This window comes from Muntiacus reevesi, chromosome 13 (assembly GCF_963930625.1).
Source record: "Muntiacus reevesi chromosome 13, mMunRee1.1, whole genome shotgun sequence".
Lineage (NCBI taxonomy): Eukaryota > Metazoa > Chordata > Mammalia > Artiodactyla > Cervidae > Muntiacus > Muntiacus reevesi.
Genome location: NC_089261.1, coordinates 46380871 through 46400884, shown reverse-complemented (window position 1 = coordinate 46400884; position 20014 = coordinate 46380871). Strand labels below are relative to the sequence as shown.

Here is a 20014-nt window from a genome sequence, read left to right as displayed (position 1 = left end):
AAAGCCAGAAGCTAATTACCAGTATCTAAATTCTTTTTGGAGTTGAGAAAGGGAAATTTTTAACTTTATGATAGGCCGAAAATTCTTATTGATATTGCAGTAGTAGTACAATGGCTTAATTTATTTCATGATTTATGTTTATCTACTAGTATGAAAACACTGACAATATAAATCTCTTTTTAAATTTATAGTCAAGTTTTGACCATGTGTCATGTACAAGTCTCATAATAATTAGTTAAGAAATAAACACATTTAGAAGCTAAGCTGTCTTTTAAATAATGGAAAAATTTATAAAAAGAGAAATTTGAAAATTTTCAGGTAGACTATAACAAGTAACATTAACTTATGAGGGTTTTCTTCTTCAATATACATTTTAAGAAGGTCAATTATTAAAAATAAATTCAAATTTAATCTTAGTGTGCACATTGTAAGTACTTAATAAATGGGGGAAAAAAAACAACTACTTACAGCTAAATAGACCTTAGATCTACCTCCGATAATACTAAAATGTTTAAGACTATACAGCTGAAAATGTTGTATCAGTATTTAAATCAGACAAAAAAATCTATCTTTTAATCTAATGGTATATAAAATGGAACATGTACTAGTTTTAAGTTCATTTTGGCTTTTTTTTTGGCTATTTACGCTGTGATTAATCAGTTTCTCCCCTTGTGATGGTTTATGCAAGGATTTACCACATCTCCTTGGACTTCTGCCATACCTACCCAATACATCAATAGTGCACTGAAATAAACGGAAAGCACCTTGACAAGCCTATAGAAAGAAAGTGCCACAGACCAGTGGTCACATCGAAGAATTCCACACATGGAGCCAGGTGCAGTGGAAAACTGAAAAAGCTTATGTGATTCTCTGTGCAGCTGCCTCCGTGTTTAAAGCCCTTCTATGAACAAGATTGGTGACTGCAAATGGCTTAGAGAGGAGAAAAGCAAGTGGGGAGGAGGGAGAAAGAACAAAAAAGAAAACTATTCATAGAAGAATAAACGGAAGGCATATCCAAATAAATAAATACAAACTAATGTTAACACAGAAAATGAAAATGGGAATAAATAAAGGCTTAGGAAGTTTAAACAGGTGAAGAACTAAGCTAAACAGTGTATGCTATGTAACATGCAATGAGGTACAAACTAGAGAATTCAGAATTCATATCTTTTCAGTGTTGTTTTTCCATGATAGTTGAACTTTCCCCTTTAAAACCTAAAGCTGAGTGGGATTTGCTTATTAGCTCAAAAGTTTTCCATATCCTAAACCTGGAAACAAGATGTGCTATGAAGAATATTCTCTAAATATCACAAAATTGGAAGATCATCAATACCTCATTGTACAAGGAAATAAAGCAGATGTACCTGTTTGCCTGAGATAGGCTTAACTTTTAGGAAATACTCTAGCCACTTGGTGTGAAGTTTATAGTACACAACGAAGAATGGACTGGAAAAAATCATTAAGTAAAGGCATCTTAATTCTCTGCATTTAGGGTTTTATACTTTAAAAGGTAAACAATGCAAAATCATTTTAACAACAAAAATAGATACATTAAATCTGACTGCAATTCAGCACACAAATGTGTAATTATTTCTTAATACAAGTGTGTTAATACAACTCAAAAACAGCTAACATTGTGCCCAGTATGTTGTGGCAACCCTATAAATGCTAATGAAATAGATTCACAGATTGTTAACTCTGTAATACTTTTATAAGTTAAAAACCTAAAGACAGAAAAAAAGAATTTGCCATTTTGATAATAAAAAATGAAAACTACCTCGCTTTTAAACATGTTTTCCAAACACAATTTAGCATTTAACATTTTCAAATGTTTTGACATCTCAAATAACTTGTAAGTAATATTACCAAAATGGCAACATTGAGTGCTTGTGAAATAAAAAAGCCGCTGGGAAGGCACATTGATAAGAACATATTCCCATCCATCTTCCAAATTTAGCACTTTTTGCAGATGTTTATTCCTTTCTGTTTCTTGAGTTAAGTTATTATGGCTCATTATGTCTAAGGAACTAAACGAATTGAAATGTTCATTGAGACTGGAGTGTTACAGGAAAAAAAAAAGTAAGGGGGAGTGGGAAAGGAATAAAATACACCCAAGGAAACATGCAGCGGGGGATTTTCTTTTTCTAATGTTAAACATTTTGTTTCCAAAACTTTAAAAGGCTGACTATGAAATCAGAAACTGAAAAAAAGAATAGGAATGAGCAATTCCAAACGTACACCTTTTAAAAGATAACAATAAATCATATGTCATATATAGGCCAAAAATGAAAGGGACTTTGTACTCAAATATAAACTTCTGGCAAGATCTGGTTTGTTGTCAGGTTCCCAGACACTAAATAGATGCTCTGTTCACTTAGCGTGAAGGCCCGCAAGGGGCAGGGACCTCCGGGGATTCTTGGCAGTTCCCAAGTCTCATTAGGTCTGCATATTAATGACTTGCAGCAATATAAAGAGACCCTTGAGCAGTCTTTTCTCTCCCTCCTCCTGCCTGTGTTTCCCAAGGCCAAGGCAGCCTCAGACACACCACCCATGAGCCAAGTGAGGCCAGCAGCCACCACTGCTGCCAGGCGACGGTGGGGCGGGTACTGCCCTTTGACACAGTGCCTCAACATCTTTCAGAGGTCCATGCAGTGTGTGCTAAGGAATGGGTGCTCTCGAGGATCAGTCACCTTGAAAAGGAGAACCCTATCTCCCCATGGCTTAATCACTAACCACGATAGAGCTTAAAGCTCAAGTGAATGAAGTTGGCCCTCCACACAGTCCAACGATGGGCGTTTTTTAGAAGGGACACAAATTAGCTTGCCTTTGCATTGCTTCATGTGTCAGATGAACGCAAAACTCAGTTGAAAGAGAAAAAATTTTTAAAAAATTCAAAAAGCATCCTTCATAGTTGAAATGCAAACAAAGTAGAAAGAAAATCCAAACCTTGTAAAATTGTTTTCAGTATTTTAAGGTACATATTTTATTTCTTTTCAGTGTTTTCTCTAATTGTTAGTAACCAGAGTTATCAGGATTCTACAAAACTTAAAAGGGACATGTATACAGGAGAAAAATAAAGTAAAACAAAGTAAAAAATATGTATCACATTGTAACTCCCACCAGGGAGTACCTTCAAGCTTATAAGCAAATACACCCAGAGGTCAACTTTTGAACTTGGATCCTGTTGAAAATATGAGGAATGCTTCAGAAAATGCACATTATCAAGTGTTTACTAATGTCCTGAAGCCTAAGAACCCAGATTTGGAAATCCTGCTTTCAATCTATTCATGACTTTTAATCACCATTCCTTATCTCATCAGTGTTCAGTGGTATGTAAAATGCATTGCTCTGGAAATGAGAAAATTTGGATTTTGTTTCCCAGTCATTCACTTTTCCTCTTGTGACCTTGTACAGGTCAACCAGTTTCATTCATCTTCTGTTATTTCATCCACAAGCAAGTCTAATAATAGCTTAATTGACTGGAGACTGGGGACTGGACCAGGTGAGCAATCCATGTCCTTTGTACGCAATATAATCCCCGGAAAGAACATGACATAAAAAAGAAATGTTTCACGGTCTCACGTATTCCACAATGAATTTCTAACTTTCATTCTCTAAAGGAACATTAAACTGTATTACAAGTCCCTTTGAGTATACAATTGTCAACATAGGATGACACCAGTTTTCTGTAGGTTTACTAACACTGAAAACTACCTAAAACATCATCCTCTGAGGATTTATTTTTTAAAAATCTACTATAAAAGTCAGCATCGCCCTTTAATCACACTTACCAGCTGACTGGCCGCGGTTGGTGGCGTCATGATCACTATCTCCCTGTTCACTGTCTCCATGACCACTGTCCTTAGAGCTTACTATGTCGGCTTCCTGGAATGCAGAACTAGAAGTACAAAAATGTGAATATTAGAATAAAAAAGATCGAAGAAACACAGAAAACATTCTTCTGCCACCACATGGTCACCTATGGTGCTGCAGATGCTTATAGCTCTTGATTTCTGCTTAAAGCTAGTTTTTAAAACCTTAAGCCTAACTCTCCAACCCTGGGCATCTGCAGTCAGTTTGAGCCCTTAAGGCATGTAAAGCTCAATCATTCTTCTATGATTAGAGTTGAGCATATGTTTATATCACTGTCATAGGACAGATATATCTGTATATGTCTGGAATAGTTAGGAAGATTATCAGAAGCAGTGTAAGAGTGTAAACTGACAAAATATTCAAATATACTTAGTGGTTGTATATAAAAGAAGCACACCAATATTTTTTAATTTATTGTCTAGAAAACCTAATATAATCAATATTTATGTCCTGTCCTAATTGGAAATACTTTATCATTTTCTATTTTGATATTGAATAATATACCTAATTCCTACTTTTAGTAGGTCGCAATCTGTCTATACACCAAGCTAGGAAAAAAAAAAAGAAAGGAGTCCATACCTGTTAACTCGGCGAGGTCTGTCAACTAGATAGCTGAGCTCTGCTCGCTGATGTTTATTCTAGAAAAAAAATAAATAAATCAAGAGCATTCGAACGCTATGGGTTTACCTAACAGTCTGATTTTGATGTTAGGAACTATTTCTAGCTTAAGTAATTGTGTACATTTTTAAGGAATTTCTAAGCTGCTCTAAGATCTCAGACTAGTTATTATAAAGACTAGTGCTAGTAAAGGCAAGAAGATATGCAGATTTTGCATATCTAGATTTTCAGTAAAGGTTAAAAAATACACAAATAAAAGGCCAATTTTAAATGTGTGTGTGTGTGTGTGCGTTTTAAGGAGAGAATGCAAATAACCTCATAGCTGGCCCTCATAAACTATTGTCTCCAATAGAGTCAACCTAGATATATGCTGCAGTCTTCCTTTCAGTGGCCTAAAAAAGTGTTTAGGTGCATACTGGTTGACACAAGAAAAACAGCACGCTCAATAAGCAAAAAGTTTGGATATTTTATGGAATAATTTTGTTGTTTATTTTCAAAATGTGCTTAAGATACAAATGAGCTGTACAAATATTCATGAAAGTCAATGAATAATATCTAAGACTCAAAATAAATAAAATAACCTGCCAAAAAAGGAGTTCATAATACCCGCTTCCCTCCTGACCCCAATTCTTTCCCGCTCCAAACACACTCTGCATTCTCCTCCCCGCCTCCACCACCCCACACGCACCTTTTCCGGTCCAAACTTTCTTTTACAGAAATCAACTCTGTTCTCCCTCTCCCTCCCTCCTTTCAATTTTGCCACTTCTCCATCTTAGAAAAGGAAATAGGAATTGACAAGCCAAATTCTTTGATGAAGAAAGCCAACAGCAGTGATTCATCAAAAACGATGGCAAGAAGGTGATTATTAGCTAAAAGGAATATGTAAGACAACAACTGTTGAAGCCTTTCCGTGAGTTTACGCTTACAGGGGTTTGTGCCAAAGCAACTTCATTCAAATTCACACTGTGTGGGCGTTGGGCTTCAAGAACGTCTGTAATGCTGTCCATAGTAGAACTGAAGGCTTTTTTTTTGCAACCCGAGTTCAGAGAACAAGGATCACTGAAACATGCATTCGAGTTTAGACAACTGTGCAAAGTTAAACAATCTATAGCTTACTTTTACACGCGACTGAAGGCATCGATAAACAAAGCCAAACAATTAACTTTATTATGCTTGGGACAAATGCAAAGAGAAAAAAAAAAGACCTTTGCCAGTGCCAGAAGGTCCCTCCCTGCATTTCCCTCTCCCCTCGGGCACTTTCTCCTTTAGCCCCAGCTTTCTAAGAAGGAAAAGGACTGGGGTGGGGTGGGGTGAAGGGACTAGGATTTTAAAGGAAAGATGCCAGAGGGAAGAAGGAGGGTCCAAGGTGGCAAAACACCAAAGGAGGGCAATGAAAATAAATGTAGAAGGGTGGAGCGCAGAAAATTAGGGACGACACGAAGTTTAAGTTACACAAGAAGGAGTGGGAGAGGCAGCTTTCCCTTCCTGCCCCCACAAAGATACAAATAAGCTAATATCCTAAAAATAAATACACAGTGCACCAGAGATACAAGGGCCGGGCTAGAGGAGGCTTTCAGATGGAGGAGATGAGAGATGGTGGTCCTTTCGCTTCAGCCTTACCTCGTTGGACAAAATGCTTCCGTTGGAGATGATGTCGGGCTGCTGGTCTGTGTAACCGGTGACGATGGCCCCGCAGGGGTTGTGCTCAGTGTCCGTACTCCGCGATGGGCTGCAGGGCTTAAGGAACATCAGGTCGGTTTTGGCGGACTCGGGGGTCAGGCAGACCTGGTAGCAGTAATTCTGGTTGTGGTGATGGGAGCCAAAGCCCCCGGACTCCTCCACCGGCACCTGGGCCGTGTTACTGGGTACGTTGGAGCTTTGAACCAGCATGATGTCCGACTTGCTAAGTTTCTTCTTGCGCGCCCGGGCTTGGCGGCCACAGCAGGTCGACCCCCCGCTGCCACAGCAGCAGCAGAGGCAGCAGTCGCTGGCCAGACACGTGTAGATATTCAGCTTTTTCTCTTTCTGGCACCGCACTGCAAGTACGATCATGGCCAGAAGGAAGATGAAGGACACCGAGCCCAGCGCGATGATGAGGATGAGGGTGAGGTCCAGCGACGTCTCCCCGCCGCCGGAGCGGCTGGGGCGCTGGTGCTCTCCTGACCCCCCGCCCCCGCCCCCGCCCCCGCCCTGGGGCTCGACAGCGCCATCCACCAGCTGCACCACCAAGGTGGCGGTGGACGAGAGGGGAGGTTGCCCGTGGTCGCGCACCTCGATCACCAGTTCGTAAGGCCGCTGGGGGTCGCGCTTGGCCGGCACCCGGCGCGCTGTACGGAGCTCCCCGGTGCGCCAGTCCATGCGGAAGAGGTTCATTTCGTTACCCCTCACGATGCTGTAGGTGAGCCGGGCGTTCTCGCCGTCATCTGCGTCCACCGCGGCCACGCGGGTCAGCAGGTAACCGGGCTCAGCCGAGCGGGGCAGCACCTCGCGCGCCGGAGTCCCGTTGCGCCCCGGAAGGGGGGCGACGATGGCAGGAGCGTTGTCGTTCTGATCCACGATGAGGATGTTGACCGTGGCGTTGCCAGCCAGCGCCTGGGGGCTACCCGCGTCCCGCGCTTCCACTTGGAAGCTGAAGTCCTTGAGCTGTTCATAGTCGAAGGAGCGCAGGGCGTACAGGTAGCCGTTCTCGGAGTTGATGGACACGTACGTGAAGACGCTCATGCCCTGGATCTGGCACTCCAGGATCGAGTAGGCTAGCTGGGCGTTGGCGCCCTCATCACGGTCTGTGGCGCTCACCGCGTAGATGTAGGCGCCTGGCACGTTGTTCTCGGTCACATACACGTCGTAGACCGGCTGGCTGAAGCGCGGCGCGTTGTCGTTCACATCTGACACTTGCACCTGGATGGACTTACTGGTGGAGAGGGCAGGCTCGCCCCGGTCGCGAGCCACCACGGTCAGGGTGTAGGAGTCCCCCGCCTCTCGGTCCAGAGGGGCCTCGGTCACGATGGTATAGTAGTTCTTAAAGGAAGACTTGAGGCGGAACGGCACGTCCCCCAGCAGCTCGCACTGCACCTGCCCATTCTCCTCTGAGTCGCGGTCGGTTACGCTGAACAAGGCCACCACCGTGCCGGGCGCCGCGCCCTCGCTCACCGCCTCCTTCACGGTGCTGAAGCTGATCTCCGGCGCGTTGTCGTTAGCATCCAGCACCCTCACTATCACCTTGCAGTGCGCAGGCACGGCGTTGGGGCCCAGGTCCTTGGCTTGAACGTACACTTGGTACACCGGGCTCTCTTCGTAGTCCAGCTCGCCGCTCACCTCCAGCCGGCCGGTGCGAGGGGAGAGTCCGAAGAGCTCGCGCGCCCGGGGCGAAATGTGGCTGCTGAAGGCGTACACGACCTCCCCATTCTGGCCCTCATCTGGGTCTGTGGCGTTAAGCTGGATCACGAGCGTACCCGGCGGCGAGTTCTCTGGCAGGGACACAGTGTAGACGGGTTGGTCGAAGGCGGGCACATTGTCGTTGGAGTCCAGCACTCGGATGGTGAGTAGGGCCGTGCCGGTGCGCTGCTGCTGGGGGAGCAGGCCCCCTCCCCCGCCGCCGCCTCCTCCTCCATCTCCGCCTCCCCCTCCTCCCCCGTCCACCGCGGTCAGCACGTAGCGGTGCACCGCTTGCTGCTCTCGGTCCAGAGGCTTCTCCAGCACCAGCTCGGCGAATCGGTTGCCATCCCCCTGGGTCTGCACGTCCAGGGAGAAGTAGCTGTTGGGGGTGATCTCGTAGTCGCGCAAGGAGTTGGTACCCACGTCTGGGTCGAATGCGCTCTCCAAGGGGAAGCGGGTGCCCGGCGTGGCGCTCTCAGAGATCTCTACGGTCAGGTCCGGCTCCGGGAAGGAGGGGGGGTTGTCGTTGATGTCCAGCACCTCGATCTCCACCCGGAACAGCTCCAAGGGGTTCTCCAGGAAGACCTCCAGGTGCAGGACGCAGGAGGGGCTCTGCTTGCAGATTTGCTCGCGGTCAATCTTCTCATTCACGTACAACACCCCGGTCTCCAGGTTGAGGTCCAAGTAAGGGGTCCGAGAGTTGGGCGCCGTTTGAAAGCCGCGAGCCGAAAGTTTTGTAATGTCCAAGCCCAGATCTTCAGCGATATTCCCCACGAAAGTGCCATGTCCCTGCTCTTCCTGCACCGTGTAGTGAAGCTGGGAAAAGGCTCCTTCCACCATCCAGAGCAAGGCAAAGAATAATAGCACAATCATCTCCAAAGGGAAAGGAAGCAGCTTCCCGCAGCCAGTCAGCCACCCAATCACCTCCCCCACCACCACGGAAAAAAAAAAAAATCTCAAATAAAAAATACAAATAAAAGTGCGCTATGTGGGGGGGCTCCTGTGGCTTTCTGTCCTTACAAATCTTATTTCTTTTGCTTCATTTTAGGGTTTCCCCCAATTCAACCTCATTTTTTAATTTTAGAGAAGGAAGGGTGACAGGCGTCCCCTTTCCTCATCTGTAATCTTCCCACTGACCAATTAATAAAATAATAATACAATAGTCAGCGTCCTTTATTCCGACAGTCTTGGCGCAACGCGGCGCTGGCAAATCCCAAGGAGGAAATTTCGGTATTTCAAGACTGTCCTCGGTTTGTCTTCTCGCTGATGGGAGGAGAAGGAGGAGGAGGAAAGAAGGAGAAGGAGGAGGAGGAAGATGAAGAGGAAGAGGAGAAGGAAGAGGAGATGCTGTTGGCACCGCTGAACATGCCTCTTACTGTCAACGGCTGGCAAATGCAAAAGGGCTTAAAAACAGCGAGGGAATTTTGTGCCGGAAAAGCATAGAATGGCTCTGCAGCATAAAACTTTCATTCTCTTCATTTCTCCGGATGGATGTTCTTGGCATTTTTTCTCTTTCTCTCTATTTGTCTTTTTTGGCTGTCATGGTCTTGCCTCTCTCTGTCCTCATCTTCACCGTCGTTTGCCTCTCAGTAACTGTGATGAGCAGTTTCTTTTTTGCTGTTTCCTTCCCAAGCCTCTTCTTTCCTCTAACCTGTCTCTCTGCTTTTCAGTTCTTCCCTCCTCCTCCTGCCTCAGCCCTAGAGCCTGTGATCTCGGCTGGCAGTTTCTGAGCTCCGAGCGCTCCGCTTCTCTGTTTTTGCGCAGCGCCCTCATTCTGCCAACCAATCGCCGAGGAGCACCACCCACCGAGTCAGAGCTAATTGGACAAGCCGGCCGTCAAGAAGGCGCGTCACGCAGTAACCGGGCCGGGCGGGATGGAACCCGCGCCTGGGCTGCCGGGGTGAGTGTGAGTGTGAGAGCGAGAACAGCCCGGCAGGTCCCGAGGCGCTAGCTGGGGACTCTGCCGCGGAAAGTTCCTAGTCCCCAGCCGCAGGTAATGGAGAGGGAATAGAGAGGTTTCCCTGTTTGCATCAGCAAATGCGAAAACATAATAGCAGCAGCGGTATCCTCTCCCAGGAGCGGGGTTTCCAATGACGCTAACATTCTTTTTCCTTTAAGGTGTTTTCCTTGCTGCTCATCGAGAAAATAAGTCACCGAGAAAAACAGGAAAAAGTTGCAGAGGGGCCACTAATTGGCAGGGGTTACCAAATTAAGGGACCCTGGCGGAGATTAGCAGGACATTTAAAAACAGATATGGCGTAGGCTGTGTCAAACTAAGTGTGAAGATCTGAAGAGGCTGCGGGGAAAAGGGGTGAGACAGCTGGAGTGTGGAGCAGAGGTGGGTCCCAAACAGCCAGGGGATGCAAGCCCAGGGACGCACGCTGGCGGCTCCTATAGACGTGCAGAAGCTTTATACTCGCCTCTTCCCTTCCTAAACGTTCATTTACAGTATCTTACCAAAAGATTAATTCGCTGGGGGATCTGGTTTGAGCTGTGAGCCCTTTGATCAACGACTGAGGAGTTTCATTTGAGCTCTGCTTTCCAGCCCGCCAGCCTAGCGCTGACTCTCTGGCCTCGGGCACAGAGCTCTGCCGTTCGCTGCAAGGCGCCTCGAATATCCCTACGCCTCCCCCTGCCTAGTGCAACGCAGCGGCGGCGCGCACAAGCTTTTTTCTGGGTTTTTTTTTTTTTTTTTCCTGACAATTGGCGATCTCCTCCTCCTCCTTACACTAGACCCGAGCACCGATTCTTGCCCAGCCTGGAGCAAGACCGCAGGATGAGGGCAGCCGGGCGGCTGTGAACGCGTGTGCGGGAGGGGTTGGGGGTAGGTGCGTGGGCTGGGGCCGTGCACACGCGGGGCCCCAGTGTGTGTGAGGCTGCGAGTATCTGCGAACGCGCTTACACATCCATCCACGGCGCTCGCATCCATCCTGCAAGGTCCCGCGCACCGCTCTGTATAAGCCCCAACGGAGCATCCCCACAACACCTCCAGGGCCCCGAAGGATGCGCTTGAGGAGCTCCGGGTGCTCACTCTGGGCGAAGCGCGGGGGCAAAGAGGCGCGTAAACGCACCCAGTTCTTGTGAAGTTAAAATACAACGCGAACTCTTCAATGCCAGAGTGGATTGAATGTTAATTCTCCAAAAAGATTTTTAAAAGCATAATTGTGTATTAATTAATGGGCTGTAGGGGGTTGTTTATTCAACCAATGCAGCTCTTGTTCAGTTGCCTTCTTATGCTACAAGATAGAAAGATCCCTTGGGGCTTCCTGGTAATGAATGACCCGGGAGTAACACCGCCACAACCTGCGGGAAAAGGAGAGTCGTTTACCCGATCCTGAGGTATGTTGTCATTCCCTCCCGGTAGGGAATTAAGAAGGGCGAGTGGTCATGGCCGGGAGTATAGACTGAGACTTGCCTCTGCGAGTCCCGCGAGTGCCTGTCTGCTGCTCTAGGCCCCCCCGCCCCCCATTGGCTCTTTCATGGAGATAGGTCCAGCCTTTGAGCGGTTGGAAGGAAAGGATGCCAGCAAAAATGGCTAATCCTTTTCCAGCTGCAGTAAACTGACGATTGGCCAAAGCCCAGCGAAAACCGCTGCAGTTAAAATGATTTTAGCGTCACGTCTGCAGCTGAGAATGGAGCGTCAGTTTTTAAAAGAACCTGTGGATCAATGAAAAGGAGATTATAGTGTGTCTGAATATTAATAGTGACATTGCACCTGTACTTTCTCCCTCTCCCGTTCCTGATTTTTCCTTAGATCTGCAGGATTGAAATGAAATGTTTTGAGGTCTTCAAGCTGACTCATCAGAATCCTGGAGCATTTTTTAAATGACGGTAATTTTCTAATATTTCATTTGTACGTATGGAAACACTTGTGTGTGCGCGCGTGTTTGCGTGTGAGAAGCATGCGGCTGAATGACAATGCAGATCCAGAAACTGCGGGAGGCGGTTTGTCTTCTCAAAACATAGATGAAATTTGAGCAGACTTTGGACGTTCGCTTAGAGCCAGAGAGCTTCCAGAGGTGGAGATGAGAACGTGGAGAGATGGCCAGATTTGCCTGTAAATAATCACTACATCCACTGTAATACTTGAGCTGCATTTTTTTTTTTTTTTGATAGCAGTTGTGTTCGAAAGGGAAACTCTGTCCACAAACGTGGGTTACAGGCGTCTCCTAGCGGCGAAAGCGGCACAGGACAAGCCAGCGAATTTTGCTTTGGGGCTCTGGTTCGGCTGGGCCGGCCTGTTGGGGGCTCTGCAGGATTTCTTGGATCGCAGAGGCTAGGATCCGCGCCGGCGACGCCGACCGGGGTCCTCTAGAGGTCTCGCCTCTCTGGCTTCAAGTCTCCGAGGCGCCCTGGAATCGGCGGGGTGACGACGGGGTCTTCCTCTTGTGAGAACAAGCGCGAGCCCTCGGCCCGCCTCCCTCTGCGTTGCTCCAGCCAAGGGTAATTGCAAGAGCTTGTTGTCCCGGGCCACGATTCAGACATTGGCTTTAGCAACCTTCTCTGCCTCCTTACCCTGGCACCATTAAACAGCCCCACCCCGTCACCCCAGGAACAAAACAGCACTTTAAATCTGTCTTTTAAAAATGCCTCTTAAATAAAACCCGGGTACTTCCTTCGTTGCTGTGTCAATGGGGCAGATTTTCCCCCTTTGCTTTTTCACTTGGCGGACCCCAGAATTTAGTGAGGCCGTGATTACATAAATAACAGCCCGGGTGCTGGGGCTGACAACCTCTTTGAAGTACAGAATATCTTATAATGCAGCGTCCTTCACCCCCTCCTCCCCCATAACTGAAACCGGCGGGGAGAAGCAATCCCTAATATAACCCTCCTCCCTCCCCACGCCCCCCTCCTGGAGCCAACTCTCTGGGCCAACGCAAACTGTATCCTAAAATAGATGGAGGAAAGTAGCTATTATTATTATTTGGAGGGTTGGTTATCAAAATCAGTTTTCATAGAAGTCCTCGTTGGTGTGTGAGTGATAAACCATCCTTGTTAATTTCATTGTCCTCTAAGGGCAGCAGGCGAGGGTGGGCGCTAAGAATCTCACAGTCACGTTTTCTGTACACAGTAGTTACAAACTTTTTTTTTTCTTTTTCAAACTTTGAAACTAACTAAAGGGACCGCTTTCCTCCCTACGCTTTTCAGGGAAAGGCGGAAGGGAAGCAAGTTTGTTAACTAGCATTTGGATGAATGAGTGTTTGCAGTGATTTAACTTGACTTGAAAGCAATTTGTTTCTAAATCCTCTTATTATTGCAGTGTGCCCAGAGCTTTGAGAGAATTCTTTTTTAAAGAAATAGAAGGAAAAAAAATTTAAATTGTCAATAAAGAGTCTTTCAAATGCCAAACCCCTACCAGGGTTGAGCTGGGTGGTTCACTGCACTTATTATTCCCAGCAAGCACAGTGCAGAGAGCAAACGCAAAAGACCTGGACTGTATAGCAGCTCTTATGGGTAACCATTAAATCGGTTTATTTGTAGTACCGTAACCTAACTTCAGAGGTGGGAAGGCAAGGCTTTGGAACCAATGCCATACTGTTCGTTTTTGTTCATCTCCAGGAGAGTGAGTGTTGATGAGAGTTGCTGGAAAAGATTTATAGCATATACATGCTATATGTTATAAGCATTCAGGTAACTCTTTAGCTACTGTGTTCTAATGCTTTGAACCCAATGGAAAACAACCCAACCTGTTTGGGGGACTGAGAATACTAGCTATTAAGTGTTACTTGATATTCAATGTAGAAATGTTTTCTGCATTTTGTTTAACCTTGTTAATATTGGTGTGGCTTCACATTTCAGTGTCTTTTCAGTTATCAGACAGGGCCATCATTTTGTTAAACTCTAAACAGTGAATTAAAAGCACTGATGAGCTGAAGCAACCCTTTAATGCAAAATGACAAATTGCACTTAAGCAATACATGAACAAGAAAATGATTTATGGATTTTTTACAATGGTCTGAGCAAATGAAAGCAACATGAATTATATATCCTAATGCTCAAAATATCATTTTCTAATAATACTGTTTCAGTTCAGATGCTATACTCTTATCCTTTCTCTAAGAGGTATTGATCAGTAAGAAGTCCAGGAGTATTTTAAAATCAGGCAATAGTGTTTGATACTGTTTCCAAATATATTTTCTGAGTATGGGGTGGGTGATCAACATTGAGCACACTTACATTCTTGTTAGCTCCTTCACATATTGTGTCTTTTAGTGAAAAATAGGTAATCCTTTGGAAATTTATGCTTTGCTCCACACCTTCTTTCAGAATGTAAATAAAGAGATCTGATATGGAATGACAATCTTTATTACATCATGACCTCTTTTTCTGAAAATCAAAATGCATTACCTCATCTTATCCTTCTATAAAAAATTGCTTTGGATATTGAAAAATCTGATTTCTTCAAAATGTCTCATCTCTTTTTACTGGTTTATCCTGTTTTTTATTTCTTAATTTTTCTTAGTGTCCTTAAGACACACCTGAGTTAGTAAAAATGTCACGTGCCTTAGTTTTGGGGGCATTAGTAGACAAGATAGATTTATTATTGTCTTAAATTACAGAAAAATACTCAATCAAATAGAATTTGGTGGGGTGCCTATCTGAAAAAGAAAATTAGTTACTTCTGTGGTATGATGAGTGACTACTCCTAGCATTTTTTTTAACCATTTGTAGCTCATATAATTATTTTGGGGTATGTATAGAAGTTTAAGTGAAGACATTATCTTTACATTGATTACATAGTCAATCATAGGAAACTTCTAATTACCCAGAGGCCTCTAGAGTTACATTATTAAGCTTAATCTTAATTATCCAGGTTTATTTTTTTTTAAAGGAAAAGAAAAAAATTGAATCCCAGCCTCTGCTTTTGACAGCATTAATAATTACTCTTACTGAATATTACTGAAATCAATGATGTGATTAGGATTATAAATAAAACTATAAGACATCACATTTTAAAAAGCCAGGGGTGATATGTGGGTTTTACTTACTGATGGGGCCCAGAGGTAGAAATGAAACTTTAAACATTAAGGATGATATAGAACAATTTCAAAAATTTAATTGCAAGCCCTGATTAAGTTTATATGAGTGGGAGAAAAGATGTCTAGAACTCTGTTTTCTTCCGCAGTGAGTTTGCTTCTTTTTTGACACTGATATAGTCAGCAAAATACTAGTGTTTGCCTGGCAAGTATAAATTGTTTTCTTAAGGGGAAGCCCCTTGATTTTTATGAATACAGAATGAGATTACTCAAATTGTGATTAGGGTTACAAGTCATAGCATTATTTTCTAAAGAATTTGAAAATGTTATTAGAGACAGGCACCACAGAGAGACTATCACACAAAGAGGGAGAATTACATTGGTAATTAGAATTATAATAGTAAACAGAATAAATAGAACAGATATTTCAGTTTAAGAAAAATATCTTTCTCAGTTTGACTGGTTACTATAATTCTTTCTATAAGAAACCTTATTTCTATGATGTCTTATTTAAATAGGCTTGTCTATGTGATACTGTAAAACACTTTATTTGATTGCAATTTCTTGTTTTTTGTTTTTTTTAGGTCAAAGTGGCTTAAGGTTTTTAAACAGCCAGTATATGTCAAGCATTCTTAGATAAGTTGTAGTATTTTCCCCCATGTCTACAGGTAATATTATCCCAACATTATAGACAAGTGATATTCAGGATGTTCAGAATTTAAGTAAGTCAACAAATTAGTACAAAATTCAAATCCAGGCCTTCTGATGCTCTCAGGTTGAAGCTCCACTGTGATGTTCCTCTGGTCCATCTGATTGGATTTACTTTGGAGGTAAAACAAAAAATGAATTAATTTACAGATTAAAGATGGAGTTCAATCTTTAAAGTTCATCTTTAATCCAGATTTTGTAAAATAGAAGTGCTGATTTTAGACAAAATGGCTAGTACCTCATTGAGTTGAGCCAAGGAGGAGTTCGTAAACATATTTGAGGAGGCTTTTTCTTTTTTTTTGAGATTTATTAGGAGACTAAAACTTGAATACATTTTCTGAGAAGTGAAGTTATGAAACACCCATCTCTTTCCCACATTTGAAGCATTTGGCATTGGAATCATGGATTTTAGTGACTGAAAATAGAAACTGATAATACAACCATGTCCAAAAGGAAGCCACTTCTACTTCATCCATTCCTGAAACATATACTAAGTTGATCAGTGGTCCAAGAAGTACTGGCTTGTTCACTTAGTTTATTTAGAGATTGTTAAAATCTAGGAAGAACTAAGACATGTACCCATTTTACACAGCGTAAATATATATATATATATATATTTTTTTTGTATGTATTTCTGAACTGATCTTTAAAAGGGAAAGAGTGTTTTGTTAAGCAAAATTTCAACCATCATTTTTATACTAATTTCTTCAGTGTTACTCCAAAAGGATTGTTTAAATTTGAAATTTCTGAAAATCAAACAATGAAATTTATTTGACAATCTTGTGCCTGCAGGAAATGACTTAAAAACAATTTTAAATGCATGAAGAAATCACCAAAAGAAGAAGATGATGGAATCTTATTTACTTACTGTAAGTATAAAATATGTATTATTATTTTGGTAATAAGTACTGATTGAAGAAAATTATTGTATTTCTTTTAGAAGTGTGCCCAATAACTCAGAGTATGTGTAATGTAGGCCCTCTAAGGAAGGTTCTATATGTTACTTATTTATGAAGGTGCCTAACTGTGGTGGGTGATGATACAGTAAATTTTGAAGAATTAAACCAAATTGGGCTCAAATCCCTGCTTCTGCAAATATCTGAACTTGGTCAAATTACTTAACTCCTTTGAAACATTGTCAAAGTGTGTGAAACATCCTAAACGTCTGTTAAAATATGACAAAAATTGACCTTGTTGAGTCATTGGAGGCTTAAATTGAAATGGTATATGTAAAACTCTTAGCTCATGATAAACTTTTAATAAATTTTAACTAATATTATAGCAAGATGTTTTGAATGAGATAGTCCTTAAATAAGATATTTATTGAGAATAATTAGTATTGATTTTCTTGGTGTTTTATTTTCTTTATGAAATCCATACTAAAGTATTTACTTTGAGGACAATTTTGCATTGTCCTTGTTTTGCAGGATATTGTAATGTTAAAGAGAATGCAAATCATAAATGAAGAAGACGAAACTAGTTAAATGTTATTAAACATCAAAATATAAAAATCAATGAGCTTCTCTTCATAATCATGTTGTTTTATTTTAACACTTTAATTATCTTCTAGATAAGTTTAAATTTTCTATATGTTTTAGTTTATATGATAAAACATATGTGTAGATTCAGAAAATCATTTAAATGAAAACATGGGTTTAATTATAAAATACTGTTGTTTTATTTCTATAATCATCAACATTTTAGGATTGTGTGAAAGTGTTTGTTGCTCAGTCGTGTCTGACTCTTTGTGACCCCATGGACTGTAGCCTGCCGGGCTCTTCTGTCCATGGGATTCTCCAGGCAAGAATACTGGAGTGGGTTGCCATTCCCTTCTGCAGGGGATCCTCCAGACTGAGGGATCCAACCCATGTTTCCTGCATTGCATGCAGATTCTTTACTGTCTGAGCCACCAGAGAGTCCACATTTTAGGATTAAAAAACTCTTATTTGATATAGTTACTGCTGCTGCTACTGCTAAGTCACTTCAGTCTTGTCCGACTCTGCGACCCCATCCCTGGGATTCTCCAGGCAAGAACACTGGAGTGGGTTGCCATTTCCTTCTCCAATGCATAAAAGTGAAAAGTGAAAGTGAAGTTGCTCAGTCATGTCTGACTCTTTGAGACCCCATGGACTGCAGCCTACCAGGCTCCTCCGTCCATGGGATTTTCCAGGCAAGAGTACTGGAGTGGGGTGCCATTGCCTTCTCTGAATATAGTCACTATTTTCCCTCTAATTCCTTAATACATCCTACTATATTCATGTCAATGAGTACAAAAATTCTCCAGATTAAAAACAAATTGGTAAAAATCACTTAAGATAGAATGAATTTATTAGAATGACCAATTTTGAGCCTCAAGCCTTTCTCTTTATCATTCTCCTCTTTTGCTATATCTGTGTCTAGCATTGCTATTATTAGTATTCTCCTTAGTAACTCACTATACTTTTAGAAAACAAAAACGCATTGGTGCTGGTGTGATAGGAGCAGAACCATACGAATACCCAAAGAATAGAAAATAAATGTAAATCATGGATATATTTCTCCAGGATTCATCATCAATTTGATAAATAAATAATGCATATAAAATGTTTAGATAAATTCATTAAATGGCATAAAAATACATTTAAACATCTAGTGACTATGAATGCTGAGTGCATGGGAAATATAGAAAATACTAGAATAAAAACATTTAAGCAAAGATTTCTAGAAAAGGGCAGTTTGTGTTATGACTTTAAAGGCAACAGTACTATACAGATTAGCAGAAAAAAACATATCTAAAGCAGGTGAGAGGGACTTGCACAGTAAAGAAGTGAAAATAGTGATAGCAAAAAGCTTTTCTATGGAGATCATAAAAACAGCAAATTGAGCTTTTCAATTACAGGCCAACATCCTGACTTTGGACCCAGTTACTTACATCTGTGATGCCAAAGCAGCTTCAATTTTGTTGTATTGGATTTATTCCTCTCTATTCCCACCCACAAGAATTTGGCCAAATTTAAGGTCAGCAGAGTTGGGTGAGAGCCTCATTTAGCTTTCACACCTGAGTAATGCTTTTGGTATGGATTGGGCTAATAGCCAGTGCTTAGCCTTAGAATTATAATAAAACCTAATATTATTGCTCATTCATTAGCATATATATTTGAGAATCCTGGCTGCTGCTTCTAATTTAACAGTGACGTGATGATGGCTGCTTTTCTCAAAATACTTTAAAAATCTTGTCTGGTTAGACTACCTAACCAAGTATCTAATTTAACAAAAACGTATTTTCATTCTGCTAGGTGAATAAGGGAGAAATGTATTGCATAAGCCCAAGGAACCTAAGAAACATTCAGCTGAACGGTCCCACTTTTGATAGAGTTGTTGGCTGCATTACCAACGGTTAATAAAGATGTGCTGACTAAATGAATGAATGCTTGACCTTTTAACTTTCCACTTTATTCATCTTTAAAATATATCTAAGATGTTATACTCAATTCCACAGGCTATACTTTTAATAATCTGTATTTGAGAAAGGTCTTTGAAGTGGGTTATTTCAAAAGAAACCCAAATTAAAATGGAAAATCCACTGTAGAAGTGTGTTCAAAACACTTGATCTCTCATTTACAACTCATGAAATACATTCCTTCTCTCTCAGAACTGCTACTACTCAAAAGTGCTGGTATCAACTTATAATGTTCTTTGTTTTCTAGTTTTCATTTTATTTCATATATACTATATTGACTGTATAACTATGACTGGAATAAGTACAATGGATAGTATTCTGAATTGTTTTTATAAGGTCAGAACGGCAAGCTAAGAAGCAGTCCCCCGCGATTAGAATGTTAAGATGTTAAAAGTAAATATGACTGAGATGGGAGGACATTTGCTGCCTTAGGTAGAATCAGGAGATATTATAATTTAGAAGTGTTTCAGGGTAAGTTTAAAAGAAACGTTGATTGACTTGATAGATTCAAGGCAATGAATGTCCTGAATTTTAAGTCAGAGGGGACACTGTCTTGCTTTTAGCTTCTGTTCTTCAGTCTCCTGAAATGAAGGGATATCAGTTCCAAAAAGAGCTGTTGATTACCATAGTATGTGTATTTTTTTCTTTTCTTATTCCCCGGCTTCCTTTTTCATAACTGACAGGCCTGTATTGTTTGTGGCTTAGATATGATGGACTTTAGAAACAATTCTGTAATTAGATCATAATTATTTTATACATGAAGGATTAAGAATAATCTGAGAGGTTTTTCACAGGCTAATAAAACCAGGATTTCTGACCAGAAAGAAAGGGTTTAAGTATAAATATAACGTACACACACATAAGAAAGAAAAAGGATACAGTAGATAAAACTGTATTTTTCTGTGTAAGAAAATATATAAATGTATCAGTGAAACAGGATGGAACAGAGTTGGAGGATACTTGATTGGATAGAGTTGGAGGATGTTTGCTTGATTTATAATGGAAAAGTTCCATGTTTGTGATG

At 42.0% G+C, this 20014-nt stretch overlaps 1 protein-coding gene across 2 annotated transcripts in view; it reads right to left on the bottom strand.

Annotated features, from left to right (window-relative positions):
- The window catches only part of PCDH10 (protocadherin 10), a 42599-nt gene extending 33026 nt beyond the window's left edge, over nt 1-9573 (bottom strand). For both annotated transcript variants that reach the window (XM_065904754.1, XM_065904753.1), the window contains exons 1-3: nt 6112-9573; nt 4453-4511; nt 3792-3898 (exon numbers count right to left, since the gene is read on the bottom strand). In XM_065904754.1, coding sequence (XP_065760826.1) covers nt 3792-3898; nt 4453-4511; nt 6112-8739 — 2794 coding nt within the window. In that variant the 5' untranslated portion in view covers nt 8740-9573. The remainder of the gene's footprint in view (nt 1-3791; nt 3899-4452; nt 4512-6111) is intronic.
- Between the last annotated feature and the right edge of the window lie 10441 nt (nt 9574-20014).